The 18,234-nt window shown below is 54.9% G+C and overlaps 2 protein-coding genes across 4 annotated transcripts in view; both read left to right on the plus strand.

Moving 5' to 3' along the window:
• LOC144329770 (uncharacterized) overlaps positions 1-18,234 on the plus strand; it is a 26,517-nt gene continuing 8,283 nt past the window's right edge. The window contains exons 1-6 of the mRNA XM_077938803.1: positions 1-139; positions 358-448; positions 556-632; positions 1,692-1,821; positions 3,339-3,399; positions 12,170-16,395. Of these exons, the coding sequence (XP_077794929.1) occupies positions 1-139; positions 358-448; positions 556-632; positions 1,692-1,821; positions 3,339-3,399; positions 12,170-12,937 (1,266 nt within the window). The 3' untranslated portion in view covers positions 12,938-16,395. The remainder of the gene's footprint in view (positions 140-357; positions 449-555; positions 633-1,691; positions 1,822-3,338; positions 3,400-12,169; positions 16,396-18,234) is intronic.
• Positions 12,313-18,234, plus strand: part of CSK (C-terminal Src kinase) — a 21,540-nt gene continuing 15,618 nt past the window's right edge. Inside the window, exons 1-2 of one of the 3 annotated variants that reach the window (XM_028850298.2) lie at positions 12,313-12,666; positions 12,881-12,933. The gene's annotated coding sequence lies outside the window, so the exon portion shown is untranslated. 3 annotated transcript variants of the gene reach the window in all.

An 18,234-nucleotide genomic window follows, 5' to 3' on the forward strand; every position in this document is an offset into this window, starting at 1 on the left:
ATGGCCCCTGCACCAGAAGCTTCTGAAGGTCTAGATGGAGGGCTAGCAGGCAGAAGGCAAACATCTCCCCCAGCTTGCAGCCCTTCACCGCCGAGCAAACCTAGGACCTGGGGTCTGGGGTCTCTGCAGCTGCCATCTGGTGACCTCCTCATGGGGCAGGAAAAAGAGTTCAGGCTCTGGGGTGGTTCTGTAAGTCACCCTCTGTGGGTCTCCCTTACCCTACAGATAAGATCTAGATGCTACTGTTTTCCTTGAAGGGAGATGATCAAATGAGAGCAAATGTGCAAACACCCAGCACACAGTAGGTATTCAACAGTGTGCCTTCCTACCTGTTCTCACTTTGCTCTTATTGCTCAGGAAAATCTGAGGATGTCAGCAACACTGAGGCCAATCCAGGATCCCCAGGGACCAGTGTGGTGGTGGCCTTCAAATCAGGGAGCAGCCCACGGTACGGGGTCCTGTGGAGTCCCATCAGCCATGTGCTGATCTGGCTCACCCGCTCCCCAGCACCTCACCTAGAAAAGTTCTTCCATAGCCAGATGGGGCACCTTCCAGCTCCCTGCCCTCACCCACCCAGCACCTGCCCTGTGATGCTCCCAATCGGGAACAGTCAGCCGTGGCTCCAGCCCTAGGTAAGTCTGGGACATGGTCCTCCCAGGAGCCAAACAGCTCATCTTTCCCAGAGCAGACATGCACCTGCTCTCCAGGCGTGCCTCTGGGCCAGCCCAACAGGGCGGTGTGACCTTGTCTGCCTCTCTGTGGCTCTCTCATCCCTTCCCCTTGGGCTCTGTGCTGTGGCCACGAGGTGGGGCTGTTCTTCCGCAGACCCGAGTAGACCAACAGGCCAGCGCCACCAGAGACGAGACTGGATTCTAGATTTTCTCTTTTTTTTTTTTTTTGAGATGGAGTCACTCTGTCACCCAGGCTGGAGTGCAGTGGCGCGATCTCTGCTCACTGCAACCTCCACCTCCTGGGTTCAAGCGATTCTCCTGCCTCAGTCTCTGAGTAGCTGGGACTACAGGCGTGAGCCATCACACCTGGCTAATTTTTTGTATTTTTAGTAGAGATGGGGTTTCACCATGTGGGCCAGGCTGGTCTTGAACTCCTGAGCTCAAGTGATCCGCCCGCCTCAGCCTCCCAAAGTGCTGGGATTACAGGCGTGACCCACCAAGCCCGGCCTGGATTCCGCATTCTGAAAGAGGTAGGAGGCAAGTGATCGCCCGGAGGGCAAGGGAAGACAATGGCCTTTGTCTAATCACTGTGAATCTGGCACTTCCCACGCAAGACCTGACCTCATCCTCCCACCCGCCACGATGGGGGTGGGGTCTGGGGGCACCAGTCAGGCTTCTAAGTCACAAACAACAGAGACTGACCTCCAGCTAACATTAGCAGAAAATAAATGCCCTGCTCACAAAGACAGAGAACCAAGCTGGGGATACGGCAGTCACCCAGGGAAGGTGAGGGCTCCAGTGCGGCTGGAACAGGGCACTGCCACCAAACATCATCTCCCTGGGCCCCAGTCACACACCCTGGCTCTAGCTGGCCTGATTCCTCCCAAGCTTTGGTCCTGTCACCCCAACATCAATCCTTACTCATTCAGCAAAGTGGGGGTGGGGAGTGGGTGTCAGCACCCACGCCAGGCCCCACGCAAGGGGCTGGCCCCCAGCAGCCCACCTGGTGGGCCTCCTCAGTAAGCTGCCAAGCACACTGCTGGCTGGTCGCTCAGTGGAGACGGGCATTGAGAGCTGGCTACACCACCGGCTGCAGTGGACTTGGAGTCGCTGAGGGCTGCAGGCTGCAGAAGCCAAGCCTGGCTGCGGGGTGAGGGTGGAAATCTTTGGGGGATAAGAACTGGCCACAGGCCGGGTGCGGTGGCTCGCTCCTGTAATCCCAATACTTTGGGAGGCCAATGCAGGCAGATCATGAGGTCAAGGGATCGAGACCATCCTGGCCAACATGGTGAAACCCTGTCTCTACCAAAAATACAAAAATTAGCTGGGCATGGTGGTGCGTGCCTGTAGTCCCAGTTACTCAGGAGGCTGAGGTAGGAGGATTGCTTGAGCCCAGGAGACGGAGGTTGCAGTGAGCTGATATCGCACCACTGTACTCCAGCCCGGGTGACACAGCAAGACCCTGACTCAGAAAAAAAACAATAAAAAAGGACCGGCCCTGGGTTCAGTGGCTCACACCGTAATCCCAGCACTTTGGGAGGGCGAAGCAGGTGGATCACTTGAGTAGAGTGTCAGTGGCTCACGTGTGTAATCCCAGCACTTTGGGAGGCCGAGGTGAGTGAATCACTTGAGGTCAGGAGTTCTCAAGACCAGCCTGGCCAACATGGTGAAACCCCATCTCTACTGAAAATACAAAAATTAGCCAGGCATAGTGGCACACAGCCGTAGTCCCAGCTACTCAGCAGGCTAAGGCAGGAGAATCACTTTAACCTGGGAGATGGAGGTTGCAGTGAGGCAAGATGGCTCTACTACACGCCAGCCTGATCAACAGAGTGAGACTCCGTCTCAAAAAAAAAAAAAAGAGGCCGGGCGCGGTGGCTCAAGCCTGTAATCCCAGCACTTTGGGAGGCCGAGATGGGCGGATCACGAGGTCAGATCAAGACCATCCTGGCTAACCCGGTCTCTACTAAACCCCGTCTCTACTAAAAAATATTTTAAAAAACTAGCTGGGCAAGGTGGCGGGCACCTGTAGTCCCAGCTACTCTGGAGGCTGAGGCAGGAGAATGGCGTAAACCCGGGAGGCAGAGCTTGCAGTGAGCTGAGATCCGGCCACTGCACTCCAGCCTAGGCGACAGAGCGAGACTCTGTCTCAAAAAAAAAAAGAAAGAAAAGAAAAGAAAAGAAAAGAAAAGAAAAGAAAAGAAAAAAGAAAAAAAAAGAAGGAACCAGCCCTGGCTGGAGGGAGAGGTGACTGGGACCTCCCGGGGCTACCTCAATGTCAAGAGAACACTCCTGGAGACCCAAAGCTTCCAGTTAGGGATTCGAGAAGATAGACTGGGGGACAGGCAATAGGGATGCAGGCAAAGAGCTTCTCCTTGGAATGGGAGCCCTGAGACCCCTGGGGAGAATTCGATCACTCACGTATTCATTCAGCACACATTTATGGCTACAGGCTCTGTGCCTTCCCATGGAGAGACAGAGGAAAGGGAGCCAGTCCTTGTCCTCACGGAGCTCACCTCACCCAAACACACACTCTTTAGAAGGAAATTCTGGGGGGCATACGGGCCAAAAGGAAGGGGCATTTCCCTCCAGGTCCTCTGGAGTCCCCTGACGAAGGGCCCTCCAGGCCTCGCCCTGACTCACAGCGGCTTCCAAAATCTCCTCCAGCTCAGGGAGGATCTACCCCTGGCCCCAGCCCCCAGCCCAGTTCCACTCCACCCCCAATCAGGCAAGGAGGTCTTTCAAAAGCTCCCCTGATCTCTGACAGGGACAATGTTGGCACACAGGTTTCTTCACAGGTGTAACACCTGGGCGGGGGCATTTGCATGGGTTTTGCAAAAGCTGGGCCTGAGGCTCACCAGTGCCCAGTTGCTCTCTCTTCCCAGCCCTCGCAGAGCAAACCTCCTGCTCCTTCTCCTCACCTGCCCCACCCTGGGCCAGGTCTCTAACCTTTGCACTGCGGAGAACCCCAGGGCTGCTTTTCTTGCTTTTGCCCAGAGTTCCCAGGAGGAAGCCAGAACAGTACCAACTGCGGCTTCCAGTCAGCAAGGCAGAGCCAGGGGACTATTGGGTCCAGCACAAAAATGACCCCTGACAGCACAGAGGGAGATGTGTCAGCCTGCTGTGAGCCCAGGACTCCAGGTGGGAACCAGTTAGCTCTGGCCCTGCCCAATTCCAGCTGCTCCAGTGCCTGGAAAGTAGTAAACATGCCCTCAATATTTAGTGAATGGATGAATGAGGGTTTTCAATTCATCGGCCATTGTGAAACTGTAGGCCTAGGAACAGACAAAAGGCCTGGCCCTACCCTTGGAAAGCCCGACTGAACCCAGCAGGGGAGAGCCAGAACTACAAAGCCTGTTTCAGGAGTGAGAGAAAAAATATTCATCTAACTGCTGTGGCGGGAAAGTCTGCCTTGTGTCAAAGAACCCTGCTAAGCAAGCAACTTTACATCATCTCAGTTTAGCATAAATCCCCTGTGACATGGGTCCTCTCAGTCCCACTTTAGAGATGAGGAAACTGAGGCTCACAAAGGTTCAGTGACTTTTGCTTAAGGCTGGGAAGGGGGTGCAGGCAGGACTGTAACCTTGGGAGCCTTTGTAATACATTGAGCAAGAATGATGTGATGGCATCCGGGGTCCTTTTTCTCCCAGCTGGGATCTGGTGACTGTTTCCTCCTTAAATCCCTCTTTAGTTTTCTTATCTGCAAATAGAGGTAATAATAATACCTACATTGTAAAGAGATTGGGAGGATCTAATGACACTGAAGACATGTAGAATAGCTAGGCAGGCCCCTGTAGTCTCAGCTACTCTGAGAGGCTGAGGCGGAAGGATCATTTGAGCCTGGAAGTTCCAAAACCAGCCTGGGCAACATAGCGAGACCCTGTCTCAAAAAAAAAAAAAGTAAACAGCAGGGTGCAGTGCCCACACCTGTAATCCCAGCACTTTGGGAGGCCAAGGCAGGGGGATCACTTGAGCTCAGGAGATCCAGACCAGGCTGGCCAAGATGGTAAAACCCTGTCTCTACTAAAAATACAAAAATTAGCTGGGTGTGATGGCACGCACGTGCCTGTGGTCCCAGCTACTTGCTGGGAGGCTGAGGTGGGAGAATCGCTTGAACCCAGGGCAGGGGGAGGGGGGTGGCAGTGGAGGTTGCAGGAGATGAGATCACACCACTGCACTCCAGACTGGGTGACAGAGCAAGACTCCGTCTCAAAAACAAACAAACAAAAAGACATGTAAAATGCTTAGAATGATGCTAGCACATGTAACACCTACATTAGCATTGCCTATTATTATTATTAATTGAAATTTATATCACTCATTCATTCAACAAACGTTTGAGTACCAGGCTTCAGCCTCCAGCAGCAGATCAGGACACAAGTACAAAGGGGGTAGTCAGTGCTATAATACTAAGAAGCGGGCCAGTGAGGGACAATAGCAGAGGGGAGGCTTCCAGCCTTGGGATATGGGAAGAGGTCATCAAAGCTTCTCGAAGACAGCTAGTCAATTCTCCAACCAGAAGCAGAAGCAATATTTTTAACATGTAAAGCTGATCAGCTAAGGCTGTGGTGAACCCTCAAATAGCATGGGGGCAGGGCCCCAATGCCCTAAGCATGAAGTCCAAAGATTCCCCTGTTCCACAGGGGATCCTACAGGCTCTGGCCATTTGTGCCTCTGCTTCCAAGGCTCTGACCCCATCCCATCCTGGCCTGTTTTCCTTTTGCCCAAAGCTTAATCCCTTCCAGCTCCAGGGCCTCTGCTCCTGTTGCCCCCTCTGCCAGGCCCTCAGGTACCACCTCTCCTCCTGCAGGGTCTGAGTGCTCAGGCAAGGAGAGGTTTCTGCTCCGCACTCACACTGCACGTGCACAACCCTCTGGGAACTTCATCGCCTTGTTGAACACCTCTGCCCCCACAAGACAGAACATTCCAAGAAGATAGGAACCAAGGAGGAGGGAATTGTGTGCATGGGGGAGGCACTGGGACAGCCTGCAGGGATCCCAGGCACCTCGGCCAACTCTTATCATAGACTTGGCTCTGGATCTGCCCTCTCCAGGAAGATATCAAATCAGGAAGCCCAGGACCCACAACCTTTGCCATCAGGGGTCTGCCAGTTAACCCGAGTGCTGGCTGCCTCAGGCCCCAAGGGTGGGGTCCTCCAGCTCCCAATGGCCTCTCAGTTAGATCACCACCACACCAATCAAGCCACCAAGCCACCAGATCAGGACTTCTACCACCATCATGACCAGAAACAAAAACTAACTTCCCAGGAAATCCCCTTGGAGCAAACTGGTGCAGTGGAGAGAGCCGACCTTGGTCTGACATGAAAAGTGGTTGTGCATAGTAAGTGCTCAATAAATATTAGCTGCTATTATCAATGATAATAATAAAGTACCTGGCACATAGCAGATGTTCAGTAAATGGTAGTTCTCTGGTCCCAGGGGGACAGAAATTAGAGACAGTCAATAGCCCCTCACCCACTTTACTCTCAAGGCCCTCCACTTGTACACAGGGATTCAGACCTACGAATCGCCAAATCCAAACCCTTCAGTTCCTAGGTAGGGAAACAGGCCTAGAGGAGAAGGACTGGCCCAAAGTAAGAAGCAGTGTCGGCCGGATACAGAAGCTCACACCTGTAATCCCAGCACTTTGGGAGGCCGAAGAGGGTGGATCACAAGGTCAGGAGTTCAAGACCAGCCTGGCCAATATGGTGAAACCCCATCTCTACTAAAAATACAAAAATTAGCCTGTGGTGGTGGTGGCGCCTATAATCCCAGCTACTCAGGAGGCTGAGGCAGGGAAATTGCTTGAACCTGGGAGGCGGAGGTTGCAGTGAGCCGAGATCACGCCATGGACTCCAGACTAGGTGACAGAGCGAGACTTCATCTCAAAAAAAAAAAAAGAAAAAAAGCAGTGTCCCTAGAACCTGGGTCTCCTGGGCCAATGCCTCATCCTCATAATAAACTTGTCCAGCCTTAGGAGGGAGGTTTTCTGTGCCTGGATTCAGGCAGACATGTTTCCTCCAAAGGACAGCTTTGGAAGGATGGGAACTCAGGCCTCCTAAGGAAGGCAAGGGGGGTTATTGGGAAGGCCAAGGTTTATCTCTGCATGAGGAAGTCTCAGCTGCTTGACTTGATGGAATCCCCAAGAGCCTGCTCTCCCGTGGGTCAGGAAGGGGCAGAAGTCACAGGGGAGCCTGTTCTGGCCCCTGGTTCCCTGAGTCTTTGATATCTGTGGGCCTGAGCTTGGCACTCAGCCAACAGGCCCCTCGCAACAAGATGACAGGGGCTAGTGTGGCCTCTTGGTTTCTCCCTGTTTCTCCCTAGAGACTCTCAGCCCCCAGCACTGGATGGATCTCCCTGGCCACCTTCCCTGAAGGCCCCTTTTCCCCTGCTTTCACCTCTCAACCCATCCCCACAGCTCAGTGAGACCCTGCACCCTGCACCCTGGATTCATGCCAGGCCTCAGTGACCCCACGGCCCATGCCCTTTCTGCTTGGTCCATTGCCTGCCAGGTGCCCCCAAGTGCTGCTTCCTGTCTGTGCCACTATTAAGAGTCTTTCCTAGTGATGACTCCCACCACAGCCTCTTTCCCGAGCAGGCGCATTCCTTAAGGGCCTGGTGGGGATGGTGATGACAAGGCCAAAGGACAGCTCCCCAAGCTGGAAAGCCGGTCACTGCGGAAGGCCTGGAGGTGCTGTCAGCAAGGGAAGCTGCCCTGCCCCTCTTCTAGCAGCCAGCTCAGCCTGAGCACCTGCTCTGCAGGAAGTAGAAGGGGACTTTGCTGGAAATCTGCCTTTAATCTTGGCTTCCTGTTTTCTGCCCTGGGGGACTGCCCAGACTGTCCGAGTTTCAAGCTATTTCACACCAGCTTCTCTAAACTGTCATCTCCATGCAAAGAGGCTGGGGGAGGGGAGGAGGCTGGGTGGAGGGAGGAGCAGCCCTTCCTTTCCCAGGGGACCCTGTAAGTGTATAAATGCACATACATGTGCATAAGCTCCGGACTGCTGGAGGCCAACCCAACTTTGCATGGAGCTAGCCCATTTGGCGCTTGTATCATCAAAATGCAACCAGAAGCTTCTGTCTGGTTCCCCACATCCAGGAGTGGGCCTCCAACCTCTCCTCTCTTCTCTGTTCTCCTGAGGCAGGCCCCATAACCAGGCAGAAGTGGCCTAGCCTCAGAGAGCTAGTGCTCAGTTCCCAACACTGCCTTGACTCCACGTTTCGCAGGCATCCCAAACTCAGTTTGTCCAGAACCGAACTCCTGAGTGTTCCCCAAGCCTGGCACTCTCCCCAGGTTCTCCCATCTCACACCATCTCCACAAGTGCTCCAGCCACACCTGAGGACTGAGAAGTCATGTCTGATTTCTCCTGTGGCCTCACTCCCCACAAACAACCCCTCATGGAGAGCTGTCCTGGGACTTGCCTTTGTCCATTCACTTCTCTATCCCGCTGCTTCCACCAGGGCTAGACCTGTCAGCCCTGGTCCAAGCCATGCAACAGCCTCCTCACTAGGGCTTTGACCTTTGATCTTCACTCTTTTTCTTGTTTTTTTTGTTTGTTTGTTTGTTTTTTGAGACAGGGTCTTGCTCTGTTGCACAGGCTGAAGTTGCTCACTGTAGCCTCCACCTCCCCAACCCAAGTGATCCTCCCACCTCAGCCTCCTAGAGGCTGGCTAATTAGAAATTAGAAATTTTTTTGTTGTTGTTGTAGAGACAGGGTCTTGCTGTGTTGCCCAGGCTGGTCTCAAACTCTTGGCCTCAAGTGATCCTTTTGCCTCAGCTTCCCAAAGTGCTGGGATCACAGGCGTGAGCCACAGTACCCGGCTGACCTTCACTCTTTATCACATCACTACCCTGCTTATAAACATCTTTCAATGGCTCCCCATTGCTCATATGATAAAACCCAAATTCCTGTAATAAAAATCTCTGCCCCACAACACCGTATAGGATCTGTCCTTTCCTGGAACACCACTCCCCCCTGCTTGCCAGTCTCATCACCTTGGCCTTCTGGCTGTTCCTTGAGCCACTGAGGCTTTCTGTGCCTGAGGGTCTTTCACTGTCTTCCTCTCCACCTGTAATACCCTCCCCCACTCCTCCCACACCGGCCCAGACCTCTTCCTGAGGTCTGGAGGCTGAGCTCTGCCGCCCTAGTCCTCTCTCATCCATGTCTCCATGTCTCTCACCCATGGATGAAGATAGCTCATTGCCTTCACACATGTGTCTGCTTGCTCTCTTTATTTCCATATCCTCTTGGACAGGAACCTTGCCAGTCTTGCTCACCCCTTCATCTCCAGCATCCAGAACAACGCCTAGTGTAGCGGGTGACTGGTGGTGCGGAGGTAAAAGAATTTACCGAGGCCAGGCGTCGTGGCTACCGCCTGTAATCCCAGCACTTCGGGAGGCCAGGGCGGGTAGATTATTTGAGGTCAGGAGTTTGAGACCAGCCTGGCCAACATGGTGAAAACCATCTCTACTAAAAATAAAAAATTAGCTGAGCATGGTGGCACATACCTACAGTCCCAGCTATGTGGGAGGCTAAGACAGAATGGTTGGATGCTAGAGCGGGAGGTTGCGGTGAGCCGAGATCATGCCACTGCACTCCAGCCTGGGCAACAGAACAAGACTCCGTCTCAAAACAAAACAAAACAAAACAAAAAACTTGCCAAGACAGTTGTAGATAAAGGCAGATTTATTAGAAAAAGTAGGAAAATACATTGCGGCCGGGCGCGGTGGCTCAAGCCTGTAATCCCAGCACTTTGGGAGGCCGAGACGGGCGGATCACGAGGTCAGGAGATCGAGACCATCCTGGCGAACACGGTGAAACCCCGTCTCTACTAAAAAAATACAAAAAACTAGCCGGGCGAGGTGGCGGGCGCCTGTAGTCCCAGCTACACAGGAGGCTGAGGCAGGAGAATGGCGTAAACCCGGGAGGCGGAGCTTGCAGTGAGCTGAGATCCGGCCACTGCGCTCCAGCCCCGGCGACAGAGCGAGACTCCATCTCAAAAAAAAAAAAAAAAAAAAAGGAAAATACATTGCAAGAAGGTAGAAGAGAAGCTGACTGCCAGGAAACAAAAGGTTGTTGGAGATCTTATAGAATAGTGTTATGCTATCTGTTGAGAAGATTTTTGTGCAGTATCGACGCCGAGGGTGCAGTGAGCTAACCTGCAGGAGACTGGTGATAGTTGGGCACAGGAAGATTGTGAATTGCTTGCACAGGAGAGCTCTCTGCAATGGACATGAAGAGAGCTATGTCCTGGACATGAAGAAAGGCACACTCATAGCTTATCGAATTTCTCTTTTTGCTTTCCCTTGCTCCCACTGACCTGACTCCCTTTCCCTAATTAGCACTTCACACCTAGCACTTAGTAGGTGCTCAATACGCATTGAGAGAACAAATGAGTGAATGAATGAATGATGATGTTAGAAGTTAATTGGCTCTTCCACCAGAGGACAGGTCTGTGGGAGTGGGGCCGTTTATCGATTTGTTTATGGTTTTATCCCCAGTGCCTGGAGTACAGGAAGATTAAAAAATTTATTTCACTCTGCTGAGAAGAGGTGGAGCCAGGATTCAAATGCAGGTCTATTTGACTCCAAAGTTCACAGCTGGGCCACAGCACACCCAGGGGAAAAAGTCAAGTGTATTTGGGGATAAAGAAAGGTTGGTGACAAAACTGGAACAGGGATTAGAGTATTTTCCCCAAATCCCTAGTCCGTCCTTTCCCATTCTGCTAGCTGATTCAGCCAGAGGAGAGGAGATGTCAATTTCTTCCTCCCAGAAGCCTTTGCAGAGCTGCTGAAGTGCTTTCTTTTAGGCTGAGAGGCGGCCCCCCCATCCCACCCCATATTATCATTCCATCTTGACCTCAGAAGAAAGAAAGGGAAACCAGCTCTGCTGAGCACCCTTTCCACTCCCTCACCCCGGGCCGTTATCTTGCTGAATCTGCACTATCTATCATGAGAGAAGAGTATTTTGAGTCTGATCTTACAAAAGAGGAAACAGCTCAGAGACCTTAGGTAACCAGCCCTAAGTCACACAGCTAGTAAGTGAACGGGTTGAAATTTAATTTGGAGACTTCAACCCCAAATTCATCTATTTTCTATCACACCACACCTATCGCTGAAATTCATGACTGTCTCCTCAAAGGACATCCCTCCCCAAAGGGCTGGCTTCAGCTGGGAAACCGGCCTAAGGGTGCCCTGGGTCAGAGGGCCAACCTGTGGTTTTGGGGGCAGCTCCTGCTCCTGGCATCCAAGGCTCTTTAAAACAACTGCAGCCATACTGTCTCCCAGCTCTGTCTCCCACAGGGCTCTTTGCCCTCTTCTCGCTCCCTTGGGCCTCTTCATGCTTATTTTGTGTTACAAGACTTTGTCAGCATGCCCCACTTCCTCCCCACCAACCCCAAGAGTGCCTCTTCCCTCTGTCCACATAAGCCTGACCCTTGCTTCAGGGTCTAGTCCCTAGAAAGTCCCCCACCTTCACCTCCTCCCTACGCTGGAGTCTCTGGTCTCCTCCTCATCACTGTATGCCCATTCTGTTCCCCAGCCTCGCCCTCACCACTGTACCCCCATTCTGTTCCCCCGCCACCCTGCACTCTCCCACCTGCGTCATGCCTGAGCACGCTGTCCTCTCCTGTGGCTCAGAGCAGGTCATCTCCCTGCTTCTTGTTAACAATGATATAACAGCCCTTGCTTAACGGAGGGCTCCTCACGTGCCAGCTACTGCACACTAAGCACTTTAAATGTATTAACTAATTTCCTCCCCTCCCCACAAAAACTTAAGAAGTCGGTGCCATTATATATCACCTATTTTACCAAACGGGGAAATTAAGCACAGAGAGGTTGAGTAACTTGCCCAAGGTCACGGAGCTGCTGACAACTTCTTTATTGCCTCCAGGCTGAACATAAACTCCAAGAAAGTCCCATGAGGCTCTTTAGATCTTTTTTGCCCCTGTTGTTTGCAGGAACCCATCTCCCACCACTCTCCCCCACCCACACTGCAAGCGGCAGCCGCCTGAGCTATTTTTAGATCCCAGAAGCCACCAAGCTCCCTCCGCACTCCCCGCCCTTGTGCGTGCAGTTCCCTCTGCCCAGTCCCAGCTCTGTGAGGTCTCCCCGTTAGCCCTCGCTTTCCTTCTGCCTCCTGGGAACCGTGTCCGCCACCTCTCCACTTTGATCAATTATTTCCTTGAGATTGTCTGTTGGCCTGTCAGCCTACCCCCACCCGACCGAGAACGCCTTGACGGTAGTGAAATGATCTTGCCAATAGACTCCAGAGCAGGCTCCGCCACGATGTCAGCGCCAGGAAATGTTGGTGAATGAATGAATGAAGGCTTTCTGCCGGGAGTCAGGCCCACTCTCCACAAACAGACCTGAGGAGAGGGGCCCAGGCCCGGCCCCCAGCATTTCGGCAGCGGGAGAGCTGCGTCCAGAGAAGGCTGGGAGGTTGCTCCCAGGCTGGCTGGTGTGCGCTGTGGGGGAGACCCTGGAGCCTTCAACGTAGCCAGGCAGGCAAGTGGGGGCAGGGCGTGGGCGCGGACACACCCCCCGCAGTGCCCCCGGCGCCCGGCAGGGGGCGCCGCCCTGCCGGCCCACGCCCCGCCGCGCGCCGGGCAGGCCCCCTCGCGCAGGCGCGCTGCCGCGGGCGGAGGATCCGGGCCGCGCTTCCTCTCGCCAGGCCTGCGAGCTTCCTCCCAGCGGAGCCCCGGGCGAGCCGAGGTTGGCCGCCGCCGCCGAGCCCGCTGCTGCCCTCCCGCTCCTGCCCCACCCGCGCCTTGCCCGGGGGATCCTGCCGGGGCGGGTTCCTGCGCCGCCGTCGGGGCCATACCCCGGCCCGCCGTCCCTCCCGCCCCAGCCAGTCTCTGGCCGCCGGAGCTCGCGGGGCGTGGAGCGCGAGGAGCCTCGCGGCCGGGATCGAGCGTCCGGGGCGGCCCCCGGCAGCCAGCGCGACGTTCCAAAATCGAACCTCAGTGGCGGCTCTCGGAAGCGGAACTCTGCCGGGTCCGCGCCGGCTACATTGTTTCCTCCCCCCGACTCCCTCCCGCCCCCTTCCCCCGCCTTTCTTCCCTCCGCTACCCGGGCCCTGCGGCCGTCCCCCTGCCTCTGCCTGGCGGTCCCTCCTCCCCTCGCCTCGCACTCATACCTCTTTGTACCGTACCCCCTGGGGACCCCTGTGCCCCTCCCCTCCCCCCTGACCTCATGGACCGTCCCGCAGGCCGCTGATGCCGCCCGCGGCGGGGTGGCCTGGACCGCAGTGCCCCAAGAGAGGTGAGTGCCCGGCCGTCCCGGAGTGTCCCCTGGAGGGAAGAGGGTGGAGGTCGCGCGTCTGGTCTCTGTTGCTGCCACTGTCGCGTCCACTCCCATTACCCCCTTCTCCCCCCTCTCCCCTCTCTCCTTTACTCCCTTGCAAGGGTTCGAATTCTCCCAGGAGCCACTGTCAGAACCCAAATGGGAAGGGAGTGCACGAGGGACGTACTGCCCTTAAGCTCCACGGACTTGTCTTCTCGGGTCATCTCGAGTCCCCGCTCTGTGGAGCTCAGAGTAGGAGGTGGCTGGAGTCTGGAGGAAGAGGATCCGTATGGGCCAGGTCCCTAGAGAGAGTGCTGGACTCCCCTGCCGTTCCCTGTCCAGGACCTCCCTGCAGGTGCCCTGACTTGCTTGGTTCTGATCCCTCCCTCATTATCCCACCCTGACCCTGCGGGCTGCAAGCAAGCCCAGGGCCCAGCCACCTCGGGTGAGCAGTTAGAAGCCCAGGTCCTGGGATTGAGTCTGTCACCCTTGGCCTCTCAGAAGACCAGGCGTAAGCCAAGGGACCTCTGACCTTTGGGAGGGAAACTGGGCAGGCCTTCCGCCTGGGTGGAGGTGACTGAGCGTTAGCACCATGCCCCCACCTTCTGGCACCCTGGGGCACCCATTCTCCTAGGCTTTTTGTGGTCCAGACCAGGTGTCAGGAAGGGGTGTGTCCAGCCAGCAGATTTTTGGAGCTTAACTACCAGTTCACTTCCCCGCCCATTTTGTACACCCTCGAACCGAGGCTCAAAGGGAGAAGTTGCTACCCCAGGCCCCTAGTGGAGTTAGGCTGGCTATCCTTTCATCCCCAGCTCTGCAGGGCTGGATGGCTATGGGTGGAAGGAAACCAGGCAGGCACCTTCACCCACTGGGTATACAGGCCCCCCAGCCTGGCCCCGGAGGGGCTGTTGGTTGAGCACGTGCTTCCCTGCAGAGGGCTGGAGGGAGTGAAAGGGCTTCCGGCCCCAGCTGTGGCTGGGTCAGCTAGCAGGAGATGTGGGGAATGTGTGGTGTGGGGCCATCTGTGTGGTGTGGCAGGAAGGCCGGCTCCTGGCCCCGGCTCTGAGTTGAAACAACCTGGTGGTCAGTCCTGACCCAGCGCTCCCCACACCTATGGCCCAGCTGGCACAGGAGCAGCCAAGTTCAGAATATAAATGGGGTCAGATGGGAACCGTGGAAGCCCTGTCTCCACTGGCAGCAGGCTACAGAGTGGGGACACCCAGGGGGCCTATTTCAAGCTCCTAGTACCCTGGCCGTTCCAATGTCTTTCTTGGTTGTGGCCACAGCAGGAACAGGGCAAGGGCAGCAGGGGTGAAGTCGGGGCCTGGCAGGATCCTCTGGCCCAGGAGAGCAGGCAGTGCCCTGGAGGGTGTTGAGTGGTGTCTGGGCTCCCTTGGAGCTGCTGGCAGTTTTGTCCTGCTGGGTCCCTGCTCACAATTTAGGTTTTTTTGTTTTTTCAGTTTTTTTCTGGCTGTCCTGACATGCACAGTGGAGGGGACCCAGATGTCCTGGGCCTGTGAGACTCCCCTCACATGGCCCCACACCAGCCCTAACTTCCTTTCCAGCCTGAGGGACTTCGGGCTGGAGCCTGACATGGTTGGCTCCCTCCCACCCCAAGCCAGCCTTTTTAATTTTTATTTTATTTTAATTTTTACCAACTGTGAGCTGTGAGGGTGCGACCCAGGGTCCAGGGCCTTTGAAGAAAGGAGTCTGGCTTCTGGCTAGCACGTGTGCGGGGATGTGCTTTTCGTTCATTCTGAGAGGAAGTGAGCTTGGTGCCCTCCTCCCTCTCAGAAGCGGCTGGTCTTCTCTCTGCATTGGGTCGGGGCAAGGAAAGACCAGAAAATAGTCCCATTTACCACTGCAGGGGGACCAGACCCCAAAAGGCTGAGCCACACAGAGTGGCCCACGGCAAGGGTTGGAAAGTTTGAGGACAGAATGCAGCTTCCTCCAAACAAATATAGGTAGGGGTTGAGGCCCATGATCCACAGTGTGATGTGGCTGCTCCCCCCAAAGGGGGCAGACCTGTCTGGGTGCAGTTCTGGGCTCCATCTTTTGAAGGATTTTAAAACCTTGACAAGTCGTCTTCAAAGAACCAAGGATGTTGATTGAGTCTGGGAAAGAGAAAGTAGAGACAGATTCTCCTATGTCTGAGGGACTGTCCCAAATGAGAAAGGCATCCTGTGGCAGAAGTTGTCCCAGACACCTGGGCCAGCTTTAGGGAGCAGGCGGGTCCCAGGGAAGTGAATCTGAGCTCGTTCTAGGGAAACCGAATGTACTCATTTTCTTGATTTAGAAAATAACAAAACAGCGCTACAGGAAATTTAGAAAACGAAACAAAAATCACCCACTATTTCTTCAGCAGGCAGTGACTGTGTTAGCATTTTGGAGTTCCCTGCTGGTCTTTTCCCTGTCTTTTTCCTTCATCGCCGTTGTCACTGGAGTGTGTGTACCGTGACACCTTTTTGCATTTAATACTGCGTCTGTGGGCATTTTCTCATGGTGCTACATGGTCTAAGTAATATTGCTTCTAAAAAACTACAGAATATTCCAGGCTGGCCTGCTGCAGCGCCATTACCCATACACTGGAGCGTGTGCATCTTTCCCCTCTGTTGCTGTTGTGGTTGTCATTACTGTGAGTCCCAAAAGCAGCCAGGGTGTTGGAGGGCACGGGCAACTTGGCACCCAACTGAATATGGGTTCCAGGCTCAGACATGCTACTTAGACCCAGGGTGGAGGGACCTTAGGTCACTGACCTGCTGAGCTGCCTTTATATAAATAACAGGATGGTGACACCTACTTTAGAGGAAGGTGTAAGGACAGTGTCAACTAACTAACCAAGGGGCTCTAAAGTGCCTGGCACAGGCCTTCCTCCACTCCCTCTATGAGTAGGATTGGCATTGTTGAAGGAGTGTCCACTGCTGGCTGCCTCAACCTGTGGGGAAGGTGCCTGAGCCACGAGCCAACGTTGGCTGACCACTCACCTGGCAAAGAGGTGGTCTCTGCCTGGGGAGCCCTTCTGAAACCCCCTGGCCCTGAGGTTCTAGAATACTATGGCCAGTGCCCTTCCCTGCCCTCCCCTCTCCCCATTACCATGTGATTGCCTGGCCTACAGCATGGGGCTGGCCCTGGGAAGATGGGCTGCTGGTGAGGGTCCAGGACCTGACTCCACCCTTTCCCCTTCCAGTCTCCCAGCATCAGAGCTGAATAGACAAGGCATCTTCTCTCTCTTTTTTTTTTTCTTTTTTTTGGTGAGATGGAGTTTTGCTCTTGTTGCCCAGTCTAGAGTGCGATGGCGTGATCTTGGCTCACCACAACCTCCGGCTCCCGGGTTTAAGTGATTCTCCTGCCTCAGCCTTCCAAGTTGGGATTACAGGCATGTGCCATCACGCCTGGCTAATTTTGTGTTTTTTTTTTTTTGTTTTTTTTTTTTGAGATGGAGTCTCGCTCTGTCGCCCAGGCTGGAGTGCAGTGGCGTGATCTCAGCTCACTGCAAGCTCCGCCTCCCGGGTTCACGCCATTCTCCTGCCTCAGCCTCCCGAGTAGCTGGGACTACAGGCGCCCACAACCGCGCCCGGCTAATTTTTTGTATTTTTAGTAGAGACGGGGTTTCACCGTGGTCTCGATCTCCTGACCTTGTGATCCGCCCGCCTCGGCCTCCCAAAGTGCTGGGATTACAGGCGTGAGCCACCGCGCCCGGCCTAATTTTGTGTTTTTAGTAGAGACGGGGTTTCTCCGTGTCAGGCTGGTCTCGAACTCCCGACCTCAGGCGATCTGCCCACCTCGGCCTCCCAAAGTACCGGGATTACAGGTGTGAGCCACTGCGCCCGGCCGACAAGGCCTCTTAAGAGCCTGGCTGCCTCCCGCCTCCCAGCTCTGGCTAGGTCAGCCCAGTTTGGCATTTTCCCAGAGGAAATAGAGGCCTGCTTAGCCTGAGACTTAGACAAGGAACCTAGGCATCCTGAACCCCAGCCCGAGAACAGCCATGCCAGCCTCATCTTCCCACCCTGTCCCAGTAGCCAAGGAAGGGAAGCAGGCTGGGAGATTGAGGGTAGGGGGATTCTGGAGCCTCCCAGAGCTTCCCAGGAGGGAGTTGGACACATTAGGAAACTCATGTGTTAGCCTTCCCCTTCTCAGCAGGTGTTCCCCAGGTCTAACCTGAGTGTGTTTCACTGTGACACACCTGCTTCCTCTTGTTGTGCTTTTATGGAGACCAGAGTAACTGGGAGTGCCCTCCTACAGCCACCCTGTGGGCAGTAGCAGGACACCGGTCTCTGCTTGGCAACCCTGGGCCTAAGAGACTGTAGCCCCAGATGACCCTAGGGTGGCCCAGGACTAACCTAGGGAAGGGGTCCTCCCCCAGGTGGCCCATTCAGTGCAGAGGTCCCTTGGGCACACGACCTCAGACTCCAGCTGCCATACTCTGGCCTGTGGAGTGTCTCCCTCCTCCCTGCTCTTAGTGTAAGGGAAGTGGGCATGACAGCTGCCCTCCTGTCCCACAGCTTGGGATGGGATGAGGTCACAGGGTGGGGTCCGTCCCAAGATGCTGGCCTGGCCTGGCTCAGATGAGAGCCCTTTGGGTGTTTCTCAGTTTCCCCCGCCCTTGGTTGGGGACAGGATGGGTGGACAAGCAGGCCACCCCCAGCGCCCGGCAGGGAGCACTACCTCCCTTCCTCCTCCCCTCTGGGTCCCTTCATCCAAGGGCTGGAAATAGAATCCGCTAAGTAATGATTAAAGTCAAATTCAGACCTAAAAATAAAAAGCTGGTGAAAGAAGAGCTGGTGCTCCCTGCATGACTGAGGGGAGAAGTGAGCAGGGAGAGGCTGGCTTTGGGTGGCTGAGTCCCTGCTCCTCAGGATCAGGAGTACTCCACCAGTTGAGGGGGTGCTCTTTTATCTACCATGACGTGGCCCATTAGGTGTAGACAGCACCAATCAGGGCAGACTGGCAGGACCCATTAGAAAAAAAAAAAAAAATCCCATTTTTCCCGTGGGGAAACTGAGGCCCAGAAAGGATAAGTGGTTTGTCCAGTGACTATTTGAGAGTTCCCCTCAGCAGGCCCCCAGGGACTGGAGGGCTCTATGCAGCCCAGCGTGCCCTTTCTGCCTGCTCAGTTTCTCTTCCTGGTTTTAAGGTGCTAAGATGAAGGCAGCTTCTCATCACACACTAGCTGTGCACACACCCTTCGACCGCAGCTTCCCTCCACCCCTCCTTCTGTGGTCTGGGCCCGGAGTCGAAGGAACAAGTAGAAGAGGCTGCTTGGTGCCTCCCTGGCTGTCC

The sequence above is a fragment of the Macaca mulatta genome, chromosome 7, assembly GCF_049350105.2.
Source record: "Macaca mulatta isolate MMU2019108-1 chromosome 7, T2T-MMU8v2.0, whole genome shotgun sequence".
NCBI lineage: Eukaryota > Metazoa > Chordata > Mammalia > Primates > Cercopithecidae > Macaca > Macaca mulatta.